The sequence below is a fragment of the Haemaphysalis longicornis genome, unplaced genomic scaffold, assembly GCF_048455015.1.
Source record: "Haemaphysalis longicornis isolate Haplotype H1 unplaced genomic scaffold, Haemaphysalis longicornis Haplotype H1 scaffold_12, whole genome shotgun sequence".
Classification (NCBI taxonomy): domain Eukaryota; kingdom Metazoa; phylum Arthropoda; class Arachnida; order Ixodida; family Ixodidae; genus Haemaphysalis; species Haemaphysalis longicornis.
The window spans coordinates 32,077,425-32,103,315 of record NW_027526225.1 but is presented as its reverse complement, the minus strand read 5'-3'; the positions used below and the strand labels follow the sequence as shown (position 1 = coordinate 32,103,315).

Below are 25,891 nucleotides of genomic sequence, written 5' to 3'. Positions count from 1 at the left end.
ATCATTGACAGTATCAAAACATCGTCCGCTTTTGGTATTGACTGCATTAATCCAAAGTTCCTTAAAAGTACTAAACAGCGTTGTTCCATTATGTTATCTAAAATTTTTCCACAATCCTTAGACGTCGGTGAACTGCCATCGGACTGGAAAATAGGGAAGGTGTTTGCAGCAATTAAATCAGGGGACAGACATTTACCTTTCAACTATAAACCCATATCAATCACCAGCGTTCCGTGCAAAATCCTTGAACGCATACTTTTTTCTAACATAGCAAATTTTTTGCAATCTAATTCATTTTTTCATCCAGCACAACATGGTTTCCGTAAGACTATTTCATGCGAGACGCAACTACTGCTTATTCACTCACAAACTGCATTGTATTCTTGACCGTAGTTGTTTTGCTGATTCCATCTTTTTAGATTTTGCGAAAGCGTTCTATAAAGTTTCGCACCGATTACTCCTACTAAAATTAAGAAATTTGGGTCTTGATAATAATACACTAAAATGGGTTGAAATTTTTCTCACTAACCACCGACAATTTGTAGTGGCTAACGAAACAAGCTCTTCATTTGAGCCTGTGCTGTCGGGTGTCCCCCAAGGACCCCACTCCCAAGTATTAGGGCCACTACTTTTTCTCATCTATAATAATCGCTGCTGAGCACGAGGTCGCGGGTTCGATTCCCGGCCGCGGCGGCCGCTTTTCTGATGGGGGCGAAAAGCAAAAACGCCCGTGTGTACGAGATTTCGGCGCACGATAAAGATCCCCAGGTGGTCAAAATTATTCCGGAGCCCTCCACTACGGCGCGCCTCATCGCCTGCGTTGCGTCGGCGCGTTAAACCCCGCAATCAATCAATCAAAATCATCTATAATAATGATTTGATAAATTATTTCTTCCGCAGTCCATTTATTCGCTGACGACTGCGTCCTTTCCCGTGAAACAACCACAATTAATGATGCGCATGCGCTACAAGATGATATTAATGTTATCTCTTCCTGGTGTGGTAAGTGGCAGATGACCTTAAACGTTGACAAGTGCAAATCCATGCGAATCTGTCGTGCGCTACTAACGCGTTTTCATATCACTTAAACGGCCCCCCTCTGCAATCTGTTTCATCTTACAAATATTTAGGCCTTCATGTTACATCCGACCTATCATGGAAAGGTCACATGAAATTTATCGTCAACAAAGCTAACCACATGCATGGCTATTTAAAACGCAACTTTCATTCCGCCCCGTCGTCCATAAAACATATTTTTTACAAAAGCAACGTACGCTCGCAACTTGAATACGCATCATCCATTTGGGATCCTTCCACGGAAACTCTTACTCACTTGCTGGAAATGGTTCAGAACAACTCGGCGAGTTTTATTAACTCAAACTACCACCGAACAACCAGCGTAACCACAATGAAAAACAATTTGGGCCTTCCACTACTAAGTTCAAGTCGCAAAATCGCACGTCTCTGCTTCTTTCATTAAGGTTTTTTCCACAGCACTTTGCGAGATTGTTTAATCACTTCGCCATCATATGTATCATCGCATCTGGATCACACGCGCAAAGTCGGTGTCATCAGTTGTATTACTAAGGCTTTTTTTAATTCATTCATCCCGCGTACGTCCAATGACTGCAACCACCTTCAACGAGACATTGTAGAAATTACCGATATCAATTTGTTTCGCTCTGCATTGTGTAGTGTTACTTAAATCCTTTTTTTTGTGTACACGCAATTTCTTACGCGTGAAATGTATTTAAATTACTGTATTACTCCCAAAATGTATGTACGTGTACAAATTTGTATGTCTGTAGAAATGTGTTAAGTATTTTCTTCTACATTACTCGAGCCAGCTTGGTAATTGTTTTTAAATACCTGCCTGTTTTCATGTTTTTATGCCTTTCCCCCCTTAAACCCACTCCCCTCTATAATGTATTACCCTGAGGGTACCAATAAATAAATAAATAATAGGATGAAGGGAGATGAATCGTCGAAAATTAGTTTGAAAAAGAAAGAATTAAATATAGAAAAATTAGTTAAAATGGCAGATATGTAACGCCCTGCATTTCCACGAAAATGCAAATATGGCAGAAGTAACACAAATGATTGTTTTATAAGCTTAAATAGGGATAATTGGTTGAACGAAATTTTGGAAACCAGAAGATAAGAAAAGAACAGAAATACTGCGAATGGTGAACCGTGTAACGCCCTTCATTTACAGAAAAAAAGGCAGGTTCGGTGGAAGCAACACCTGTACTTGTTAAAAGAGCGTATATGGAAGTAATTGGTCAGACAGAATCTAGAAATGCCAAAAATTTGTCTGGAAAGAACACACACTGGACAAGCAGCACTAGAATGCTAATCATTAGCAGACAATTATCCAGATATCTGCAAGCGTTTTTTGTCTTCAAGCGACCAGAAAGCCTGCCTCCCTCTTTATCCCCCTTCTCTCCAAATAAAGTACTCCTCTGTCCACACCGTATCTAGTGTTGGCTTAAAAACACCCCTGTTGGTGAATGAGGGAAATCCGAGTAGAATACGTCATTCTTCCTTTTTAGCAGTGTAATCCTGTTTTCTTTCTCCTGAGGGACACTGGAATGGAAACGTGAATGATGATCGTTTTAATAACAAATCAGAAGGTGGCATATTCACTGTTTTTAATCCACTGCACCTCTTGCAAGGACGAAGCCACACGCTAATGCGCATACGCTAATGCGCATACACATCAGTAAAACTTTCACAGGCTCTCCGGTCGTCCTTTCTTCGTATGAACATACCCGCTAATATTATTTTGTGCTTCATCAAGTTTCTCTGGAAAGGGAGGAACGGTTTGACATTTTTTTAATGGCAGTTTTATTATCAGCCACGTTGTTACACTAAAAAAGAGAGAGCACAGGCGTCCTTAACTCTGAGTAACCACGGACAAGGTGGATGACGTAGTTCGTACTCTCACATAGAGAGCAAAAGACAACGCAGCCTTTTACAGTCAAAACCGGGTGTAACGTAGAACCAGAGTTCTTCAAGGAGCGACTCTGATATAGAACCCACCACGCCAGTTTTCATAAACTTACCTGTAACTTGGGCTGCAGTATGTACCGGAGAGCCCATGACTGATACCATGCGAGGAAGCTCCTTCGGAAGAAATAGCTCAGAATAAATAGCAGAGGTAGCTAGCAGCCACATTGTTGAACCCCGGGATGACCCTGGCCGATGTTGTAACTCTACTTCGTTTCCTTATTTCAGCCTGCGGAGAAGATTATTTCGGCAGGGAATGCCAACATCGGTGTTCAGAAACCAACACGGACAAAAACGTGACGTGCCGTGGAATTCTGATGTGCCTCCCCGACCCCTACGGCTGCTCCTGCGGCACAGGATTTTACGGACCATTCTGCAACCAGAGTGAGTCCTTTCACACTCCTTCAGAAATGAGGAAGGGGAAAGCTACTGATGAATTCAATGAAAACGTCGCAAACAAAGTCCCTCAGTGTACATAAATGAAGACTATGGCCAAAGGCAAAGCTTGCCAATAAGGATGTAAGACTCTGGTACGAATTAGATGGTTCATGTTTTTTAGACGACTTTCAACAGCGCGAAAAAAACTGGACAGAATTGTACATGGAGCGACCGTTTCCGTCTCTGCGTGTGTGGTCTTGCTCCCCGTTCGTTCGTGGCGTGGAAAATTACCGTCTTCTATCTTGTACAAGTTACCAGATGTATGGTTAATGATTATGTGGCTTGCTCACAAAACATGCATAAACGAATGAAAGCCTAAAAAAGAATCACACGTGTTAAACCGCCAAATCGAAAGCTCTCGTATTAACCCTAATGATATTTTTTCTACTGTAGGAACAAAGCCTCCTATATACAGGGTGTCCCAGCTGTCATGCAACAATATTTCAAAAAGGATCAATGGTGTTATTCGAAAAAAACCTTGTGCATAATGTTTACAGTACAATGAAATTTAACTAATTACTGTAACTCATTATCTATCCCGAGAAGTACTGTCTTAATCATTAGGGTGTCAATGACACAATTGTAGGAATCTGCAAGGGGAATTTAAGTGCGGCATTTTCAGCGACGAAATAATTGCGTAGTTATTTATTTTGACTGATAAACAAACCCCGCGTAATGTGAAAAATACCACGGGGCAGCACCCCAACACCATTTCCACCGCGAAATAAATTCGTCATCATTTATTTTAACCTATAAAGAAACCCCGCAAAATATCAAAAGTACGACGTGGGAGCACCACCACACCACAAAGAAAACTGCAAAACAAAACCATAGCTTGAAGCCCTCTGCTTTTGTTCTTTCCCTCTAGTCACGTTACTACCCCGCCGCGCACCGCCAAGAGTGCCATGTTCGCTACCCAAAATTGCCAGCAGTGGTGGTAACCCCGAAAGTTGTTCTTTCTAACCGAAGAGTATGTGTAAGTCTGTTCGTCTTAAGCGGATGTTGTTGACTTCGGGCTATGGAACACCAAAAAAATGTTTCCGCTTTGTTCAGCGTAAGCGAGAATTTTTATATTTTTAATGAGGTTTATTGGCTGGGCTTGTAAGAGGTAGCAACGAGGTCTGGCCGTTTCTGAGACCAAGCGAGGTCTAGAGTGCGCGCGCAGATCTCGCGCCGAAGCACTGTCGATGGAGCTGCCGCTGTGTCTCTACGTGTGACATTTACCCCAGTGGGGGACTGATGCCACTCGGAAGGCCCGCCTCCGCTTTAGCTGAACACGTACCCGCTTGGGGAGACTGGTGCTTTTACGGTCGCTCACTAGCTTTGTTGCAATCCCCACGGATACAGAAGGAGCCCTCTTTGGCGACTCAGGGCGATGCGACAATGAACGGGTCGTAATAGGGCTTGAGATTCTGAACCTGGACCAACTCGCGGCCACGACAGCGGGGATCGGTGCTAGGAGTCACGGCTCGACTATGTAATTTACGTAGGACGTTTGTTTGACTACTCGGTAGGGACCCTCGTATTTAGTCTGAAGTTTGCTTGAAAGCCCTGCGGCAGTGGATGGTATCCATAGCCACACAAGAGAGCCAGCAGCGTAAGTCGGAGTTCCACTAAAGTCGTCGGGGTGAGACTGCTGATGTGCTTGGTCTCGCGGCGTGAAAGAGCGTCCCCGTTGGCGGAACTCTTCGGCTTCCTCGGGGATTTCCGAGACTAGAACACATCACGAGATGTCGGGGCGGTAAGGCAGGATGGTGTCAAGTAGGCAGGAAGGTTCACGGCCGTATAACATAAAGAATGTTGAAGAGTCTGTGGTTGTCTGCGTGGCCCTATTAACGCGTACGTGACGAACGAAATGAAGAAGTAAGTCCCAGTTCGAATGGTCACGTTGAACATATATCGAGAGCATGTCGCCCGGCGTACGGCTAAAACGTTCAGTCATCCCTCTGGGTTGAGGGTGGTCGGAAGTAGTCTTCCTCTGAACAACGCGGCATTCAGTTTGCAGCGCTTCCACAACGTCTGACCAGAACACTCGTCCCGAGATCGCTTGAGAGTTGCCTGGGCACTCCGTGCCGCACAATGAAACGTTGAAGAAGGAAGGGTGCGACACCGCGTGCAGTCATAGTGGACAGTGCAGCTGCTTCCGCATATTTTGTCACATAATCAGCTGCCAGAATAATCCAACGGTAGAGGACATTAAATGTTTATTCCAACACGGTAGAAAGGTCGTGCTAGGCACGCTAGTCGTGGAATGCGCCCGTGGGATGTTGGGAAGGAGACTTACGACGCTGACACTCTGTGCACGAGCGGATGTATACTTGATCACAAAGGTGTACATCCCACGCCACTAGTAGACCAAACTGAGCAGGTGATACGTTTTGAAAAGTGCAGCGTGGGAGCACTGTGCGTAAGCGTTTTAGTAATATGAAAAGTCGGAACGCAAATAGCCAGGAATTACGAGTACTCATTTCCTGTCTTTCGATGAGTAATTCCGGCGGTAGAGGGGGTCCTCACGTATGGCGCAGTGCGAAGCCTGGCGATTTATTGCCTGAAATGCTGGAACTGTTGATGGACTTGACAGGTACTGCAAGATGGCGGCAATCCACGGATCTTTACGCTGTTTCGAGGCCATATCGCGTACGGCTAGAGACGCCACGGCGCAGTCTGTTTTGAAAAGGCAACCACTGTCCGACACGACGGGTGACCGATACAGAGCATCAGCGTCACTGTGTTGGCATCTGGAGCGACACACGACTCGAATACCGTACTATTGAAGTCAAAAAGCCCAACGTCCGAGTCTTCCCGAAGGGTCTTTCAGTGAGGACAGCCTGCATAGAGCGCGGTGACCTGTACTGACATTGAATGGATGACCGTAGAGATAAGCACGAAATTTGATAGCCCAAATGACGGCCAAATATTCCTTCTCTGTGACGAATACTTTCGCTCCGCCTATTCGTCAGAGTGCGACTGTTGTATGCAACAACGCATTCATGGAAGCGAGTTTCCCGCTGAGTGAGAACGGCGCCGAGACCGACACCACTGGCGTCAGTGTGCACTTCGGTAGGTGCAAGTGGATCAAAATGGCGCAGTATTGGTGGCTGGGTCAGCAGGCTTCGCATAGCCACAAATCCCTTTTTACAAGAATGAGACCAGCCGTTAATGACCGTGTTTCCGTGGAGGAGATGCCCCAGAGGGGCGATAATGGTGGCAATGTTTGGTACGAATCGGCGAAAATAGGAACTTTGGCCAACCAAGTTTTGCAGGTCTTTCAGAGTGGTCGGTTTTGGAAACTGCCACTGCACGAAGCTTCTTCGTGTCCGGAAGAATGCCGTCTTTGGAATCAACGTGCACAAACATTGTTAGGCTCTGAGCAGCAAAGCTACACCTCTTCAAGTATACTTTTTCGCCAGCCGAAGTAAGACACGTCAACACTTGTTCAAGGCGCTCCAGGGGCGTGTTGAAACCTGGCGAAAACACGACAATGTCATTGAGATAACACAGACCTGTTTCCCCTTGAGGCCACGTAAAACATTGTCGATCTTTCGTACGAAGGTTGCTGGCGCATTACAAAGCCCGAAAGGCATCACATTGGATTCGTAGAGCCCGTCGGGTATAATGAACCTTGTTTTTGAGTAATCGGCATCGGCCATGGGCACTTGCCAGAAGCCAGATCGCAAGCCTAGTAAGGAGAACTCGGCCCCCTGTAAGCAGTCGAGCGCATCGTCGATACGAGGTAGCGGGTAGGCGTCCTTACGCGTAATCGTGTTCAGGCGACGGTAATCTACGAAGAACAGGACCGACCCGTCTTTGTTCATTACCAGTGCCACGGGAGAAGCACACGGGCTAGTAGAGGGCAAAATTACGTTTCGCTTAAACATATCTGGTACTTGCTCGTCGATCACGCGGCGCTCCGCCGGTGACACGCGATATGGTAGCTGCCATAGTGGGGCGTGGGTGCTGGTGTCAATTTCGTGGTGGACGGTCGACGTGCCTCCCAAGGTGGCCTGCTGGCAATCGAACGATTCGCAAAAACGTTGTAGAATGTCGATGAGCTGGTCGCGTTTGGTCAAGGTGAGGTCATTGTTTATAGACTTTAGGAACACTTGTCAACGCGTAAATGTGGGCTAGTTGGTTCGAACTGTGAAACATGGTTAAGTAGCGCGGTAAAGACGCGACAAACGTAGAGACCACGCAGGGCTAGCGCTAGTCTTTTTACACTTCCTTCTCTGGGACTAAGGCAATCGATGCCGTATGCAATACACCTTTCTTTTTTTTCTGTATGAACTCTTTCGGCCTCTTTTCTTACAATCGTAGGCATTCCCACAGGCGTCTCTACCGGTTCAGTACAAAACATGGCCCACAGCTTAGAATTCCTTCTACAGACGGAGGCAAGTCTACTTGTCCAATACAAGTTACCTTTCCAGGACGTGCGGCGACTTTTTGTGTTGTCCTTTCTTCATGGCACAGAGAGCCGGCAAACACATTTTTCAGAGAAACTCTGTCACCCTGTCTGCGTCACAGGAGAACTGGCGGTACATTCCATCGGCGTCTCGTGAACCAACCGACGCACAGTCGGTTGTTTCACGAGACGCTTGGTTCACACAGTCGGTTGGTTCACGAAAGATAAAGAATGTGGGAAGACAGAAAGAAAGCGGAGAAAAATGCCCGCCATGCGGGAGGATCCCCCACGGGAAACCTCCGGTTGGGATGATCCCACCCGGCGGGCAATATTTCTCCACTTTCTTTCTGTCTTTCCGCATTCTGTATCTGTTTCTGTGGCCTACCACAATCTCCCCTTTGCTTTCCGAGATTTTCTTGACTGCCAACCCTTATTGCTGTCTTAATTGAACAAGCCCCTTATTTCCTGTGTTGTTATTTGCGATATATATATAAAAAGACATATTATGTTAACGTCATTAACCGTAGTAAAAAAAGAGCCTACCCAACACCCCTATTATGCCTCCTTTGGCGTTTCAGATTGCCGACCGATATATATATATATATATATATAGGGCAAGTGAAGCGAGAGTATGTACAATGGGATCATGGTTGGTGGGCAGCACAAAATGAGAGAAGTGCAAAAGGGAGGGGAGGAAAAAAATTTATCAAAAAAGGATAACAAGAACCCACAGTCACGCGCGGGTACGAACATGAGAAAAAAGAGCAAACAAGAAAAGAAACAACAAGAAAAAAATAACAAGCTAATGCCTTTCCTCCTCCGTGGAAACAGGGATGAAAGAGGGGTGAAAACAAGATATGCCCATGCACGTGTTTGACATCGGCAAAAAATCAGTCACGCGGAACGAAGAAGGCCAAGAGAAGATACGCTCATGCACACAAAGGGCGAACATCTGCCCATTCACACCCGTTCTAAGAATCAGGGTCAGTTCATTGAAACATGAGACACTTGGCTTCTGTTGGTGGGAGGCAAGGGTCGCGCCCAAACGCAGTAGGAATAGCGCTTTCGACAGGAAATGAGTGTACATTGAAAAAAAGGCATGTCATGAAAAGAAAGAAACAAGTCATGAAAAGAAAGAAAACAGAAGGCAGGCTTATGACGCGGCACCGGGCGGTATGCAACTGGCCGGCGCATCGTACCAGTTCAGAGAGCACCGAGGCGGTCAGCAACGAATTTTAGAAACCAGCAATACAAAAAAAAGGGGAGATGAAAGCAATCACACCGCTCGCGTGCAAAAATTGATTACAAGGTGCGAGTGTCAAAGCTAACAATGGTACCGCAGCCTTCTACCCAGAACATAATGCCAGATTTGCTTCTAAATTAGGTTTAGTGAAGCCATTGTGCTAAAAAAACGCGGTGCTAGCACGAAACTATAACCATCTACGGGGGGTCGCCAACTGAATATTATCGACGGAAAGAAATGAACAGGCATAACACTAGCCTGAGAAATGCAGCCGAAATTTTAATCGGAGGCGCCTTTCCTCCGATTAGCATATATATATATATATATATATATATATATATATATATATATATATATATATTTATATATATACGGGTTGGCAGTCAAGAAAACCTCGGGAAGCAAAGGGGAGGTGGTGGTGGGTCATAGAAAGAGATGAAGAATTTTTTGAGTCGAAAAGAAAGTGGTGAAAAAATGCCCGCCGGGTGGGATCCGAACCCACGACCTCCAAAATATATATATATATATATATATATATATATATATATATATATATATATATATATATATATATATATATATATATATATATATATATATATATATATATATATATATATAGCGAATCAGAATAGGAAATGAGGGGCTCGTTGAAAATAACACAGAAATAAGGGTTGGCAGTCGAGAAAACCTCGGAAAGCAAAGGGGAGGATGTGGTAGATCATTGGAACAGATTAAGAATTTGGAAAGAAAGAAAGAAAGTGAAGAAAAAATGCCCGCCAGGTGGGATCCGAACCCACGACCTCCAGAATACCGGTCTGGTGCGATAACCACTACGCTACCGGCGGGGCGATTTTCCCATTCACTTTCTGGGGTATTTATGTTAGGTATGTTTGTTTCCTATGCTTGGGGGTGGTAGCCAGCGCCATTCGGACTAATCGGGGTGAAGGGGACCTTCTTTTTAACCCCCGGGTCGTGACTCCAGTGTCTACGACATGTCCAGAGTGGTCGACCAGCTTTGAACCCTCTTAAGCTCCCTTTGGCAACAAGACTGCCTCGACACTCGAGTCACGACCCGGGGGTTAAAAAGAAGGTCCCCTTCACCCCGATTAGTCCGAATGGCGCTGGCTACCACCCCCAAGCATAGGAAACAAACATACCTAACATAAATACCCCAGAAAGTGAATGGGAAAATCGCCCCGCCGGTAGCGTAGTGGTTATCGCACCAGACCGGTATTCTGGAGGTCGTGGGTTCGGATCCCACCTGGCGGGCATTTTTTCTTCACTTTCTTTCTTTCTTTCCAAATTCTTAATCTGTTTCAATGATCTACCACATCCTCCCCTTTGCTTTCCGAGGTTTTCTCGACTGCCAACCCTTATTTCTGTGTTATTTTCAACGAGCCCCTCATTTCCTATTCTGATTCGCTATATATATATATATATATATATATATATATATATATATATATATATATATATATATATATACATATAGTCAGAGTGGCGCTGGCTACCAGCTTCAAGCGCCAGGTAGTTCTAGTAAATATAAATACCCCAGAAAGTCAAGGAGAGCACAGTCACCCAGATAGCCGAATTGGTAAGGCATTCGAGATCTAATCGAAAGGCGTGGGTTCGATCCCCACTCTGGGCGCGTGTTTTTCTTTCTTTCTTATGTATATATAAAAAATGTTAACTTTACTAACCGTAGTAAAAAAATAGCCTAAAAACACCCCTATGCCTCCTTTGGTGTTGTAGACTGCCGACCTATCTTCCTGTATTTCCTCAACGAGCCCCTCATTTCCTATATATATATATATATATAGCCCAACAACGTTAATTGAGGACCCAATTAACGCGGGCTTGGACATTCCGTTGCGTCTTGTGTGTTCTCTTAGCCGAGGGGAGAATGCGGTAGCTCATTGAAACAGATGAAGAATTTTTAAAGAGAACATACAAGACGCTACGGAATGTCCAAACCCGCGTTAATTGGGTCCTCAATTAACGTTGTTGGGCTCTTTGCTCGTCCTGACCCAGCCGACTTGCTAAGATAAGGAGAAAGGCGCGAAGGGGGCCGACAAAGGAAGGCAAAGGCGGAGCTCCGGTACCTACGTCTGTGTATCGAACTTCTCGAAATAAAAGCCGCCTACCCTGGTCCCGCGCGCCTGGTGGTGGTGGTGAAAAACATTTATTAAGACTATATACAAGTGAGAGATAGGGGCGGCCTTAAGGGCCGACCCTGTACAAACTCTAGGTGGAATCCCTAGTCCGGGACCCCTGTGGCTTCCGCGGCGGCGCGCGCCCTGGCCACGAGGGCTCGTTGGCCCTCCAAGGTCGAGCAGCCGAGCAGGGCAGCCTCCCAGCTCTCACCGGTAGGGGGGGGAAGGGGACGTGATTGGGGGGACCGCCGGGTTGGATGGGCATGCCCACACCATGTGAAAAGTATCCGCAAACGGATGATCACAGTGTGGGAATTCCCCGGAGAAGGCCGGATTGAAGTGCTTAAGTATCGCGGGGCACAATACCGTGTTAGTATTATTAGTAAGCGCTGGCTCTTACGGCTATGCAGCCGTAAGAGCCAGCGCTTGTCAGCCTTGGTCAGGCCCGGCGCCGGAGGCGGAAATCGGAGCCTGTTCGATTTGTACATCGCTGTGATGTCGCGAAATGAGATGACCGGATTAGGTTCTGGATCGTCAAGAGATGGAGGGCGAGGAGGGTCCCGGGTATCAAGCGCGCGGGCTGAGGCATCGGCAGCCTCGTTACCACCTAGTCCTGCGTGAGCTGGAGTCCAGATGTCGGAACGTGTATTTGGGCGGCCCATATAATAACAGCCCTTGAGGATTCGAGCAGCGCAAATGGTGATGCGACCTTTGGTAAGATTTTGGCACGCACTCCGCGAATCGGTAATAATGATCCGAGATGCGGGGTCCGCTGCGGCGAGAGCTATGGCGACTTCCTCCGCATGAGAAATGTCCGGTGCTCGAAAAGTGAGCCCTTGAACAGGCCCGTTTTGATGCATTACGGCTGCCGTGTACCACCCCCTGTGGTGAGGGCCAGACGCGTCCGTGTAGAATACTCCAGGCCGGGACCCATAGCGTCCTTCCAAGGCTGTAACCCGCGCAGTTCGCCTGCCTTCGTTCGCCTGCCCCTAGCCATGTTTTGGGGTAGAGGCTGGATATCCAACGCACCACGCCAGTCCTCTGGGATCGTGGTTCGCTCTTCTGCCTGATATGTGTAGGAGATGTGGAGGCGTTGTAAGAGGCATCTCCCAGCTTGCGACTTGGTAAGCCGCAGGTACTGGTTATGGAGATGGGCCTCCTTGAGTTCTCCGTACGTGTTGGTCATGCCCAAATCTGCAAGACGCTGGTTAGACGTCGAGATCGGGAGGTCGAGGGCGCGCTTGTATATCTTGCGGAGAATGCTTTCAAGCGTGTGCACATCACATTTGCGCAAACGTAGGTAGGGTGTCGAATATAGGATCCGACTGGTCACGAAAGCGTTGGCGAGGCGCAATGCATCGCGGCTTTTGAGACCCCCCCGCTTGTTTGAGACCCGAAGGACCATGCGGCCCACTTGATCCCCGACCATACGTAACTTGCGCAGAGTTCTGTCGACTTTCCTGCTCTTGTGTTTAAAGAGTCCCAAGACGCGGATTTCTTCGCGCTCCGGGATTGGCCCGGTTCGCAAGGAAAGTGCGATTTGAGTCGTATCTTTTGGTTTGGGGCGAAGATGCACGTACTCCGATTTTTCAGGGGAACATTCGAGGCCGCAGCGGCGCGCGTATTCATCTACGACCGATGCTGCAGGCTGCAGGCTGGCCTCAATGCTGCCAAGGGAACCCTGGGTTGCGCACAGCGTGATATCGTCGGCGTACAGAGCATGCCGAACGCCGGGGATATCCTTCAGCAGTGGGGGGAGATGAGCCATGGCGAGCTTGAACAAAAGAGGAGCGAGGACCGCTCCCTGTGGTGTTCCTCGAGTACCCAGAGGGTATGGGCCATGCCCCTTGCATTGAATGCAGAGGTACGACTGCCGTTCAGTAAGGAACTGACGGATGTACCTGAAAGCATTATACTCGCAGTTCGTTTGGGAAAGATGGGTAAGAATGATTTCGTGGGTAACGTTATTAAAGGCCCCCTTAAGATCGAAGGCGAGGACTACCTTATCGTTACTTGGAAGCTCGATCGGCTCAATGACGTCACGATGGAGTTGTACGAGAATATCCTGAGCAGAGCGATGTGGACGAAAGCCGTGCCTAGTTTCGGCAAAAGTGTGCTGGACCTCGACGTAATCAGAAAGACTATCCCTAACCATTGTTTCCATAAGCTTCCCCACACACGAGGTTAACGAAATGGGGTGTAGATTTTCGATCTTGATAGACTTGCCCGGTTTGGGAATAAAAGTTATCAGAGCCGTTTTCCAATCTATTGGTAGCGGTTCGCGCCCCTCCCAAATTTGATTAAAGTAGTCGAGGAGGTGAAGGTATGCTGGGTCTGGGAAGTTGGCTAGAAGCTTAACAGTCACTTGATCCCGACCCGGCCCCGTTCCTCGCTTCATTTTCGACAGGGCCGCCTTAAGATCGTGGAGTTCAAAGCAACGATCCAAGTCTGCGTTCTCCGAGCATGCATATGAGAACGCCGCGCCTGGACCGGCTTCCCGGAACACCCTGAAAAACCGGTAGCGTGAGAGGGGTACGCCGCGCCGCTGCAAGAGGCGCGCGGCCGCCGAAGAGAGAGAGGGAACCCTCCCCTCTCGCCTCGGCGGCGGGCTGCGAGAAGTGGGGAAGGCACCGGGGCTCCCCATACAGATAAATATATATATATATATATATATATATATCCTGACGAAGATTCTGACGAAGGCCGGTCCCTCGGCCGAAACGTTATAGCATTCCTCTTTCGACGTGTGTCTTTCTGTTTCTATATATATATATATATATATATATATATATATATATATATATATATATATATATATATATATATATATATATATATATATATATATATATATATATATATATATATATTGTAGTGCAAAAGATTTGCCCACTGAGTGTATGCTATCAGGCACTGCGAAGGACGCACTATGCCCCGTGTGGGTATACTCTGATACGGTGGCCATGGGCTATAATGGGTACGTAGTGAATGGGGACTGTGAAGACAACGAGAAGGTAGCACCGGCCTCGGAGAGAACACGCCACGATCTCTGATAGCTCGCTGCAACGTGATCTTCGCTCCGGCTAGTCTCAGTGCCTACCTGAACACTGTCACCTGGAACGCTACCATTCCCTGCCAATAAACACCTCTTCAATTGGTGGAGTGTGCGGGTTCCCGTCCTCACCGCAGCCTGGAGTTACGAAGCAGAAGACTCCGTCGTGTCCTGTCCACTGACGACCCTCGGGAAATGACGTCTCCCTCGCAACCCCCGATCGTCTGTTCCGGTGCAATCCGCGAGCGAGACCCACCCATGTTTTATGGCGATGACGACCAGGACGTCGAGGATTGGCTGTCATCGTATGAAAGGGTGAGCGCACATAACAGATAGGATGACAGGATGAAGCTCAACAATGTCCCATTCTCCCTCAAGCGACTCGCTGAGACGTGGTACCTGAACCACGGAGCCGACTTGCAGTCTTGGTCAGCTTTCAAGACCGATTTTCTGAAAGTGTTTGGCCGCCCAGCCGTGCGGAAACTTCTCGCCGAACAACTTTTGCGAGAGCGGGCGCAGAACAAAGGCGAAACATTCACGAGTTACATAGAAGACGTTATCGGCCTGTGCAAGCGGGCAGACCCTTCTATGAGCGAGGCTGACAAGATCAAGCATCTCCTTAAGGGGATAGACGACGACGCCTTTCAGATGTTGCTGAGTAAGGATCCACAGACTGTCGGGGACGTCATCAACTGGTGTCGGAGCTTCGACGAGCTCCGCAAGCAGCGGCTTCTCACACGGCGCTCAGCGTCACGGCCGGCAGAGCCCCTTTCGGGATTGGTCGTCGGCAGCGAGGAGTCTTCCCTGATGCCCCGCATTCAAGATTTTATTCGCCAAGAAATCGCGCGTCAACTATCTCTTCTATCGTGTGCACCCGCTACGGTGTCAGCGCCCCCATTGTCTTCAACTCTTCAGCAAGCGATACGGGAACAAGTCGCCGATGCTCTCCCTTCGGCCTGCCCATCCGGGCCTGTGGCTGCTCCCATATCGTCGCCGCTAACCTACACAGCAGCATTGTTACGACCTCGACAGCAGGCACCGCTTTGCGCCCCACGATCGCCGCAGCTTCCGTCAGTGTCGCCGCCCCGACCAGCACCTCATGCGCCCAACGTGTGGCGAACGCCTGATAACCGCCCTATCTGCTTCGTGTGTCGTGTCGCCGGCCATGTCGCCCGTTACTGTCGCCGCCAAGCCGTCTCATACGATCAGCCCTTTCATTCGCCGTCCTACGTCGTGTATGAGCCGCCACTTCGTCAGCAGTCCCCCTTGCCGCCGTCGAACGCGCCTCCTGCCGCCCGACCGACATTCAACAGCCCCAGGTCGTCTTCGCCGCGTCGCCGATCTATCTCGCCAATGCGTCCCCGCGTTGACCAAACACAGGAGGAAAACTAGCCGCCGCAGTTCCTGAGGCAAGAGCTGCGTCCACGTCGAAAACCTTAAGTCCTCGATTTTCACCCCATAATGCTATTAATGTTATTGTTGAAGGACTCGCCGTAATCGCCCTTTTCGATACTGGTGCTGCCGTGTCAGTAATCAGCGAGACGGTCTGCCGCAAATTACGCAAAGTGACGACGCCAGTGTCCGACCTTACACTCCGCACCGCCAGCGCACAACACATCCGGCCTGTTGCTGCGTGCACAGCACGGGTCACCGTTGAACACATCACTTACCCCATTGAGTTTATCGTGCTCACTTCGTGCTCCCACGACGTCATTCTCGGTTGGGATTTTCTGTCGACACACCACGCCGTCATCGATTGCGCCCGTGCTCAGCTGGAGTTATTTTCAGTTCAAGACGCCTCATCGGACGAACACCCTGCCTCTTTTCGCCTAGTTGTCGCCGAAGACACCGACGTTCCTCCTAGCTCTGCCGTACTTGTACCCGTTCTGTGCGACTCAGTTCCGGACGCCACAGTGCTGCTCAGCCCTTCCGAGCTGCTTTGCCTCCGACAATGCTTCCCGCTGCCGTTCGCAGTTTTAGAAATGCAGCATGGGTTCAGCTCCATGTTTATTTGCAACCCCTATTCCTATCCAGCTACACTGTTTCGTGGTGAGTGCCTGGGTCGTGTAGAAGAGATTGACACCCTCCTCGTCACCGACGTTCCCGATAACTCATCGGACGCTTCACTTGCTCTCCTCGACCCCTCCGCTCCAGCCCCGGATACCTCGGTTTTCCTTCGCTCAATCGACGAGAGTCTTCCTGCGCCTGAACGAAACCGCCTTTTCGCCATGCTTCAAGAGTTCCTCTCGTCTTTCGACTGCCAGACATCCTCCTTGGGACGCTCATCTACAGTTACTCACCACATCGACACAGGAACTCACCCGCCATTACGACAACGGCCGTATCGTGTGTCAGCCAAAGAACGTGGCGTTATTGACAGTCATGTGGACGACATGCTTGAACGTGGCATCATACAGCCTTCGAACAGCCCGTGGGCGTCACCGGTTGTTCTCGTCACTAAGAAGGACGGATCCATTCGCTTCTGCGTTGATTATCGCCGACTCAACAAAATAACACGCAAGGATGTCTACCCTCTCCCCAGAATCGACGACGCCCTCGACACTTTGCAAGGAGCCGAGTTCTTTTCTTCCCTTGATTTAAGGTCTGGCTACTGGCAGGTCCGCATGGCGGATGCTGATCGGGTGAAAACGGCCTTTGTAACACCAAATGGCTTGTACGAGTTTACCGTCATGCCTTTTGACCTTTGCAATGCGCCTGCGACGTTTGAACGCATGATGGACAATATTTTGCGCGGCCTAAAGTGGGAAACCTGCCTCTGTTACCTTGATGATATTGTCGTCTTTTCTTCCGATTTCGACACGCATATTACCCGCCCCCGACAAGTCTTGAAATGCCTCACTGATGCAGGACTTCAGCTTAACCTCAAGAAGTGTCGCTTTGCTGCCCGCCAACTTGCAATTTTAGGTCACGTTGTGTCCAAAGATGGCGTCAGTCCTGATCCTGACAAACTTCGTGCGGTCGCCGAGTTTCCTAAGCCCACCACCACCAGGCAGCTCCGAAGCTTTATCGGCCTCTGCTCGTACTTCCGACGATTCGTGAGGAACTTTCCGTCGATAACGGCACCTCTAACGAAGCTTCTGACCGTGAACGGGTCCAACGACATCGATCATTGGTCTTCAGACTGTGACGAGGCTTTCAAAAAGCTCCGTTCTGTGCTTACGTGTCCACCGATCCTCCGCCATTTTGACCCGTCGGCCCCCACTGAGCTTCATACTGACGCCAGCGGTGTTGGCCTGGGCGCTGTGCTCGCCCAACGGAAATCTGGCTTCGACGAATACGTCGTTGCTTATGCGAGCCGGACACTCACAAGAGCGGAGGAAAACTACTCTGTCACGGAGAAAGAGTGCCTGGCTATTGTGTGGGCCATAAGCAAATTTCGTCCCTACTTGTACGGCAGACCCTTCGACGTAATCACCGACCACCATGCCCTATGCTGGCTATCTTCTTTGAAGGATCCGTCTGGTCGTCTTGGAAGGTGGGCCCTTCGCTTACAAGAGTACGATATTCGAGTGCTCTTTCGATCTGGCCGCAAACACACCGACGCCGATGCGCTCTCACGCTCTCCTGTGACCGCCAACAGTGCCTTTTTGTCATCCATAGACGGAATTCTGTCCTCTTTGTCACTTGACGACATGCCTCGGGAGCAGCGCAAGGATCCCTGGATCACTTCTCTTTTGGACTGTCTGACAAACCCCGCTTCGCCAAACGCCCCTCGCGCTGTACGGCGACATGCCACTCACTTCGCTATTCGTGACGAGCTTCTGTACCGCCGAAATTATAACGCAGACGGCCGGAAGTGGCTCCTCGTTATTCCCCGCCATCTCCGTTCAGACATTTGCGCATGTTTTCACGCCGATGCGCAGTGTGGTCATGCTGGTGTACTGAAGACATACCGACGTCTCCGCATGCGGTACTATTGGCGTGGAATGTACACTTTTGTCACCAAGTTCGTCCGTTCCTGCGAAAAATGTCAACGCCGCAAGTCCTCACCAAACCAACCGCCGGCTCCGTTGCAGCCCCTGTCGTGTCCAGTACGACCTTTCGACCACGTAGGAATCGATTTGTATGGGCCGCTCCCCTACACGGCGTCTGGAAACCGCTGGGCCATCGTCGCGGTAGACCACTTTACGAGATACGCTGAAACCGCCGCACTACCAGCCGCTAACGCCCACGAGGTCGCCTCATTTCTCCTACGCCGGTTCATTCTTCGTCACGGTGCCCCTAGAGAGTTGCTCAGTGACCGAGGCCGTGTGTTTCTATCTGAAGTAATTGAAGCCCTGCTCGCAAAGTGCAACGTTATCCACCGCACCACTACTTCTTACCATCCACAGACCAATGGACTCACGGAAAGATTTAATCGGACACTGGGCGATATGTTGGCAACTTATGTTTCGGCAGACCACACCGACTGGGACCAAGTTCTTCCGTACGTAACTTATGCGTACAACACCGCCACTCAAGCAACTACGGGGTTTTCACCTTTCTTTCTCCTCTACGGCCGCGAGCCGTCATGTCCGCTCGACACCATCCTGCCGTACCGACCAGATGCATCTGAATGTACCCCCGTGTCACAGGCTTCTCGACACGCCGAAGAGTGTCGCCAGCTCGCACGGGCCCTGACTTCTGAGAAGCAATCTCGCCAGAAGCAGCGTCACGACGATGGAACACCGCCCCCTGAGTTCGCTGCCGGTTCTCTCGTGTGGCTGTGGATACCCTCGACTGTTCCTGGTCTTGCTCAGAAGTTGCTGTCCAAATATCATGGTCCTTACCGTGTAATCGAGCGCGCATCCCCAGTGAACTACGTAGTTGAGCCGCTCACGTTGTCTCCGGACCTTCGTTGTCGCGGTCGCGAAACTGTGCACGTTGACCGTCTCAAGCCTTACCACGAAGCGATGGTTTTATCTTGCCCTTAGGTCGCCAGGATGGCTTCTTATGTCCGCGGGGGGTAATTGTAGTGCAAAAGATTGGCCCACTTAGTGTATGCTATCAGGCACTGCGAAGGACGCACTATGCCCCGTGTGGGTATGCTCTGATACGGTGGGCATGGGCTATAATGGGTACGTAGTGAATGGGGACTGTGAAGACGACGAGGAGGTAGCACCGGCCTCGGAGAGAACGCGCCACGATCTCTGATAGCGATTATCGCTCCGGCTAGTCTCAGTGCCTACCTGAACACTGTCACCTGGAACGCTACCATTCCCCGCCAATAAACACCTCTTCAATATATATATATATATATATATATATATATATATATATATATATATATATATATATATATATATATATATATATATATATATATATATATAAACAAAAATACCTTAACATATATACCCGAGGAAGTGCTGGGGAAACAGCCCCGTCGGTATCGTAGTGGTTATCGCACCAGACCGGTATTCTGGAGGTCGTGGGTTCGGATCGCACCCGGCGGGCATTTTTTCACCTCTTTCTTTTCGACTCAAAAAATTCTTCATCTCTTTCTATGACCCACCACAACCTCCCCTTTGCTTTCCGAGGTTTTCTTGACTGCCAACCCTTATTTTCTGTCTTATTTCACGGAGCCCCTCATTTCCCATTTTCTGATTCGCTACATGCTTAGCGAGGGCCTCTGTTCTGGCAGTCTTGGTGCCAAAGGAAGCTTAAGAGGGTTCAACGCTGGTCGACCACTCTCGACATGTCGTAGATACTCGAGTCACGGCCCGGGGGTTAAAAAGAAGGTCCCCTTCACCCCGAGTCGTCCGAGTGGCGCTGGCTACCACCCCCAAGTGCAGGAAACAAAAATACCTTAACATATATACCCGAGAAAGTGCTGGGGAAACAGCCCCGCCGGTAGCGTAGTGGTTATCGCACCAGACCGGTATTCTGGAGGTCGTGGGTTCGGATCCCACCCGGCGGGCATATTTTCACCACTTTCTTTTCGACTCAAAAAATTCTTCATCTCTTTCTATGACCCACCACAACCTCCCCCTTGCTTTCCGAGGTTTTCTTGACTGCCAACCCTTATTTTCTGTCCTATATATATATATATATTGAGAGGGCCTGAAGAGACAGGTGCAGGAGGACGTTTATTGGGAAGCGTCGCAACCGCCGCGGACTCGGAACCAGCCTCCGATGACGATGATCTTCGCAAGAGAAGGGTTGGTCGGATGTTGATGAGGATGATTATGGAAGGAAGGACCGTAAATACGACGCGATGCTCAGAACATGCTCACAATATATATATATATATATATATATATATATATATATATATATATATATGTGTGTGTGTGTGTGTGTGTGTGTGTGTGTGTGTACATAAGAATTTAACGACCTGACAGGAAGTCAAAGGGAAGTGTTGCCATTCCGGTGTGATTGACACTAAGATGACGAAGTGATCGCTAAGGAAAAAAAAAGAACCTCCTGACAGCGTTGTTATTGCAAGGGCTGCTTTTGACGGCCTCCAGCCTTATCGAGAACGGGGACGGCAAGCAGGTTGGCATAAAATCGAAAGCTACGTGAGGCTGTTCATGCCGACCATCCTAAGGGTCACCAGAGATGAATCAGAAATTTCCTTCCCAGCTCCGTATGCGCCGCTAGGTTCTGTCACTGCTGCGCGTGACGAAAAACCTTCGGCCCCCTCGTTAGCGATTGCGGCCTCCCTTTTCATCGTCTTGCACGTCGTCCCCGAAGCAATCAGAGAAATTGTCGATGTTATAATCAAACACTTAACACGGTGCCGACTTCGGCACCGTGTTGTGTGTTATGTGTTTCTTCGTCCCTGTTTTAGCGCCGATTAAGTTTTTAGCACAATGTACCAACTCGCCCACATCAAGCTTTTGTTTCTTTAGCCCTTCCCAGTTAGTGGATGCTGCGTCAGTATTTTTTACATATACGATGTGAACGGGGCCATATAACATTATCGCTTTGCACGTTTAGAGGCAAAGTCTAAGCTTCCTTTAATATGTTTTGTTTTCTGCTTTTATTGCTCGCTTTATTCGCTAATTGTTTTGCTTACCTGTTTTAGTTTTACTACATTGTGCTGGTACATGCTTCGTGCATATGTTTCAACCTAGACGACCAACCGAGTGACACCAAAACACGATAGTCTGCGTTCATCTATATGTAGCATTTGAAGATGTGTACTCCACTCATCTCTATATTTCAGCAGAGGAATACATTTTCCTCCCTTTCCCTCTATCTTTCTCCCCATGACGTCACAGATTGTCCGCGAAATTCCTACGGAGCAGACTGCAAACAAAGTAGAATGTACTTCTGCAAGACAGAGAAGTTCTGCGACATCTACACTGGCACCTGTCGCCAAGACAACGGGACGTGTCTCCAAGGCTGGAAGAATGGCCCTTACTGCGACACAAGTAAGTTGCAATAATTATTCGCCGGTTAAATAATCCATCCCCAGAAAATGATCTGGAAAACCTGTTGTAGTGGTTGGCCGTCACCTCCAATGACTTCCCAAGGTAAATTTTGGCCCTCAGTCCCGAGCAACTGTGGTGCACCTGTCAACACGAGGCGGTGAGAACAGCAATACAGCAGAGGATGCTGAGAATCTCTGTGCCCGGACAGGAAGTTGACCCTGGCAACGTTCAATGAATGTACTTTGTCTAGTGAGGGAAGCCTAGGTGTACTAGCAGAGGCGCTCTCTGACGTTATGTGGGATATCATCCGGTTAAGCAAACTTAAAAGAACAGGTGAGTGCTTCATGGAGCTGAGTAGCAGACATATTTTATGCCACACAGGAAAACAAAAGAAAAAACACGGGGTGCGATTCTTAATCTACAGAGAAATAGCAGGGAACGTGGAAGAACTCTTCAGCATTAACGAGAGGCGCAGCCGCTGAATTCAAGCTAAACAAGCGATACAGATAAAAGATAGTACAGGCCTATGCGCAAACAACAGCTACAATGATGAAGCCGTAGAAAATATCTACGAGGACATAGAATCAGCTATCAAGAACGTAACAACGCAGTTAGCGATTGTGATGGCAGACTTCAACGCAAAAGTTGTTGAGAAGAAAATGGCAGAACTGTTCAGGGGAACATTGGAATACACAACCGAAACAGTTGAGGAGATACACTGGGGAAATTTGCGGATAGAATTCCCTGCGGCTAAGGAACACATTTTCCTACAAACGAAAGAATAGGAAATGGACAAGGGAAAGCACCGATGGTACAATAAAAAACGACATTGACTTCATTTGTAGGGACAATCCAGTTATTCTGCAGGACGTAGAGGTACTAGTAAGCTTCGGAGCAGTAAGCTTCGGAGCAGCGGTGGTTAGATGCAAGCTCAGGCTACATCGCAAAAGAGAATCGAGGAAACCAGTGAAAAATAACAAACCCAGCAAGGAGTCAGTCAGTCCCAGGATGAAGAAGTTTAAAAAAACTATTCAAAAGAAATTTCTGCTTCTAAATGAGAACCAGGATGGTATAGGCAGGCTAATACACAACATAATCATCGTAATCACCGAATCTGCAGCAGCTGTGGCCGAACCAGCATGTAGTAAACACACGGGAAAACTAACGAACACAACTAAGAAACTAATTGCAAAACCCAAGAACCTGACAGTGTCAAGTACGGTGGATAAAGTTGAGTTAGAACAGCTGCCGAAATTCATTAGCAGAAGTAAAACAAACAATATTCGTGCATATAACATGGCAGTGATCAAAAAAGCGCTGTAAATCGGAGGAAGCTTTAAAGCAACTAAGAGGAAGCTATCATCAAAAAAAAATACGCGCACTCACAGACAAGCAGGGTAGCACCACGGACAACATGGACGAGAGAATGAAGGTAGCAGAACAATTCTGCACCAGACTATATGCCAGCGACGTTGACCACGGGAAACTACTGAGTGTACAAGCTTAACGGCCAACTGCACTCAAAATTTTTTTTGCCCAAATAAGTAGTCTATGCTCTTAAAACCACCACGGCGAAATCCTTAGCTTCTTAATCACAGAGAGCGCTAGGTACCGCCGTTCAAAGTACCTTCGAGCAGACGACGTTTGCACCTGGCGGAGAGTCGCCGTAACAAGTTCCGAGCGGCCTGTGACGGAGGTTGGGGAACCTGTCCCGTGAAGCTCGCGCTTCTCCGGCGACTTGCAGGGCGCTCCACCGGGCGCAGGGATGCGTTCGCCCGGGGTTTCTCTGCTACACCAGCGCGCTGTACCGGCGTCACCATCAAGTCTTTAAACTAACAGCATAGGCAGTAATATCCCCCATTTTTCTCAATGCAAAAAAAAATGATTAGAAGCCTAAACCTATTCAGGCACTTGCGAACGTGTTGGAGTTAGCAAAACTCTTTTTACTTGAAAATAATATTTTTACTAAAAAAAAATAGCTCGAAAGGAGCACTTGCCTTACATTTGTCATTCCTATTGCATTTACCACAGAAAAAAAAGATATATTAGAAATTATTGACCACTTACAGTTCCGCGTCCAATATTGGCCTAATTTGGGCTGGCCCAACGCCACCTCTATCCTTTAAACATTTCCAAAAGTTTTAGTACCCAAATAGAGTCCTTGTACACGCGGCTATAAACATTTGTGCGACTTTTGTCTCCCTTGCTAAGTGAACCAAAACAGCCTTTCTCGTTGTAACGAATACCCCCGCAGAAATATTGGCCGTCGTATTTGGGAAGTGCAAAAACTAAACTGCTCCTCTCCTAAAGAATAGATTATATTTTTGTTCGATTCTCAAGTGAAGTATTTACTTTGAGCGTTAGATTTAGTTTATTTGAAAGTAAAACGTTTTCAACAGCACCTGTCTCTGGTTAAAGTAGAAAACAGCGGTAGATAGGAAGTGTTTTCGGGTTTTAGTGCGTCATTTAGCCCTGGAGGCGGGCTTATAGTTTCACATCCCTCTTATAATTCGATTCTCGATGTGCACACAGAGAAAAAAATACTGGGCCGATATTCACGAAGCTGTTTGCATGTAATGTATAGTAGAAATAGTGATTTATCTCCGCCCGCGTGCGATATGTTCCCTTCGGAGAGGGCGACGTGATAGCCGAGGGGTCGGCTATAATAAAAGCTGCTTTTCGATATCGTATACGAGCAAATAGCTTTGTAAATAAGGGTCCGTTTTCTACTTGCAATGCAAAAATTGCTATTCCGGCAGTTATTTTGATGGAAAAAATTACTGTCGGCGGTCTACTTCATCTGGATTGATAGAAACGGGATGCCGGAATCGCGCCTAACTCCATTATCATGGGCAAACGTTTGAGGAAGTTGTTCTGTGGAAATACAAAAGCGAAACGCGGCGCTACCACGCGCATTTGAAGGAGGCTCTGAGCGGCCGCCGGCTCAGGCGCGGTCGCTTCCGTTCCCTCACGTACGTCACGTCCGGCCGCCGCTATGACTGCCTTTTCTATTCGGTTTCGGTTCCGAAAACGCGAATGTCGCGAGCCGCTTGCGTTGCGCGCGTTGATGTTTGAAGCGCAGTATTTTGCATTTCGCACCCTTTTTATGTGAACTGTTAGGTGACATTATTTTTACGTTGTCGAAAATTTGAGTGCAGTTGGCCGTTAACTTGAGGTGTCCCACTAGTAACTAAAGAAGCAGTAGGAAAGGCTCTCAAAAGCAGGAAAAGAAGGAAAGCTGAAGATGAGGACGGCGTACCATGGCTCTTCGGAAAGAGGAATAGTTACCGTACCGAAAAATTTGCTGCACTATTTTCGGTATCCTTGAAGGCTCAAACAGTGCCTATAGCCTGGAACAACGACAGCATTATTCTGTTTCAATAAAAAAGAAGATACCAACGACCCTTAAAAAATACAGACCCATCAGCCTAGTCTTAGTGGTTAACAAGCTGTTTATCAGCGTTATAGTTAGCCGCAAATGTGACAGCTTGGATTCTGAACAACCCTGAGAGCGGGCTGGGTTTAGGAAAAGGATAACCTCCATGGATCACGTCCATGTTGTCAATCACGTGATATAAAAATCCGCAGAATGCCCTAAAGCTCTTTACATGGCATTTATAGACAATGAGAAAGCGTTTGTCTCAGTACACACTGCTGCTATGATAAAATCATAAACAGATTCGGGAATAGCAGAGACCTACATAAGACTTCTAGACGACACATATAAAGGATGTAAGAGCAGGATACCACTTCACACGCAAAGCGATAATTTCCCGATTCAAAAAGCAGTAGGACAGAGAGATACCATTTCGCCAAAACTGTTCACAGGATGTCTGGATGGGGTATTCAGAAAGCTTGACGGGGAAAACGCAGGATTAAGGAATAAAAACACACCGGAGCAGTGTTCGAAGTGTTAAAGGACCAAGGAATAGACGGGATGTGTATAAGACTCGTAGACATATATGAGTTAAGTACGGGCAGGATAATACTTCTGAAGCAAAGCGAAAAGTTCCCGATCCAAAGGGTGTGCGACAGGGAGATAACATTTCAGCAAATTAGTTCACAGCATGTCTGGAGGGCATATTAATTAAGCTTGACTGGGAAAGCGCCACTTAATAGATAAACGGGGAATACCTGAGTCATCTGTGGTTTGCATACGACATAGCCTTCCTCAGTGAATCGGCAGAACAACTGCAAAAAATGATTCAGATCTTC

General features: G+C 48.1%; 1 protein-coding gene and 2 non-coding genes across 5 annotated transcripts in view; all 3 read left to right on the top strand.

Annotated features, from left to right (window-relative positions):
* LOC144162552 (receptor-type tyrosine-protein phosphatase T-like) overlaps positions 1–25,891 on the top strand; it is a 616,771-nt gene that overhangs the window by 474,419 nt on the left and 116,461 nt on the right. The window contains exons 10-11 of one of the 3 annotated variants that reach the window (XM_077693137.1): positions 3,238–3,393; positions 21,524–21,676. The exons of the other annotated variants lie outside the window; for them this stretch is intronic. Of the exons in view, the coding sequence (XP_077549263.1) occupies positions 3,238–3,393; positions 21,524–21,676 (309 nt within the window). The remainder of the gene's footprint in view (positions 1–3,237; positions 3,394–21,523; positions 21,677–25,891) is intronic. 3 annotated transcript variants of the gene reach the window in all.
* Trnar-ucu (transfer RNA arginine (anticodon UCU)) lies at positions 10,669–10,740 on the top strand. The gene has a single exon. It is a non-coding gene; the product is annotated as a tRNA-Arg (tRNA).
* On the top strand, positions 20,145–20,217 carry Trnat-ggu (transfer RNA threonine (anticodon GGU)). Its single transcript has one exon. It is a non-coding gene; the product is annotated as a tRNA-Thr (tRNA).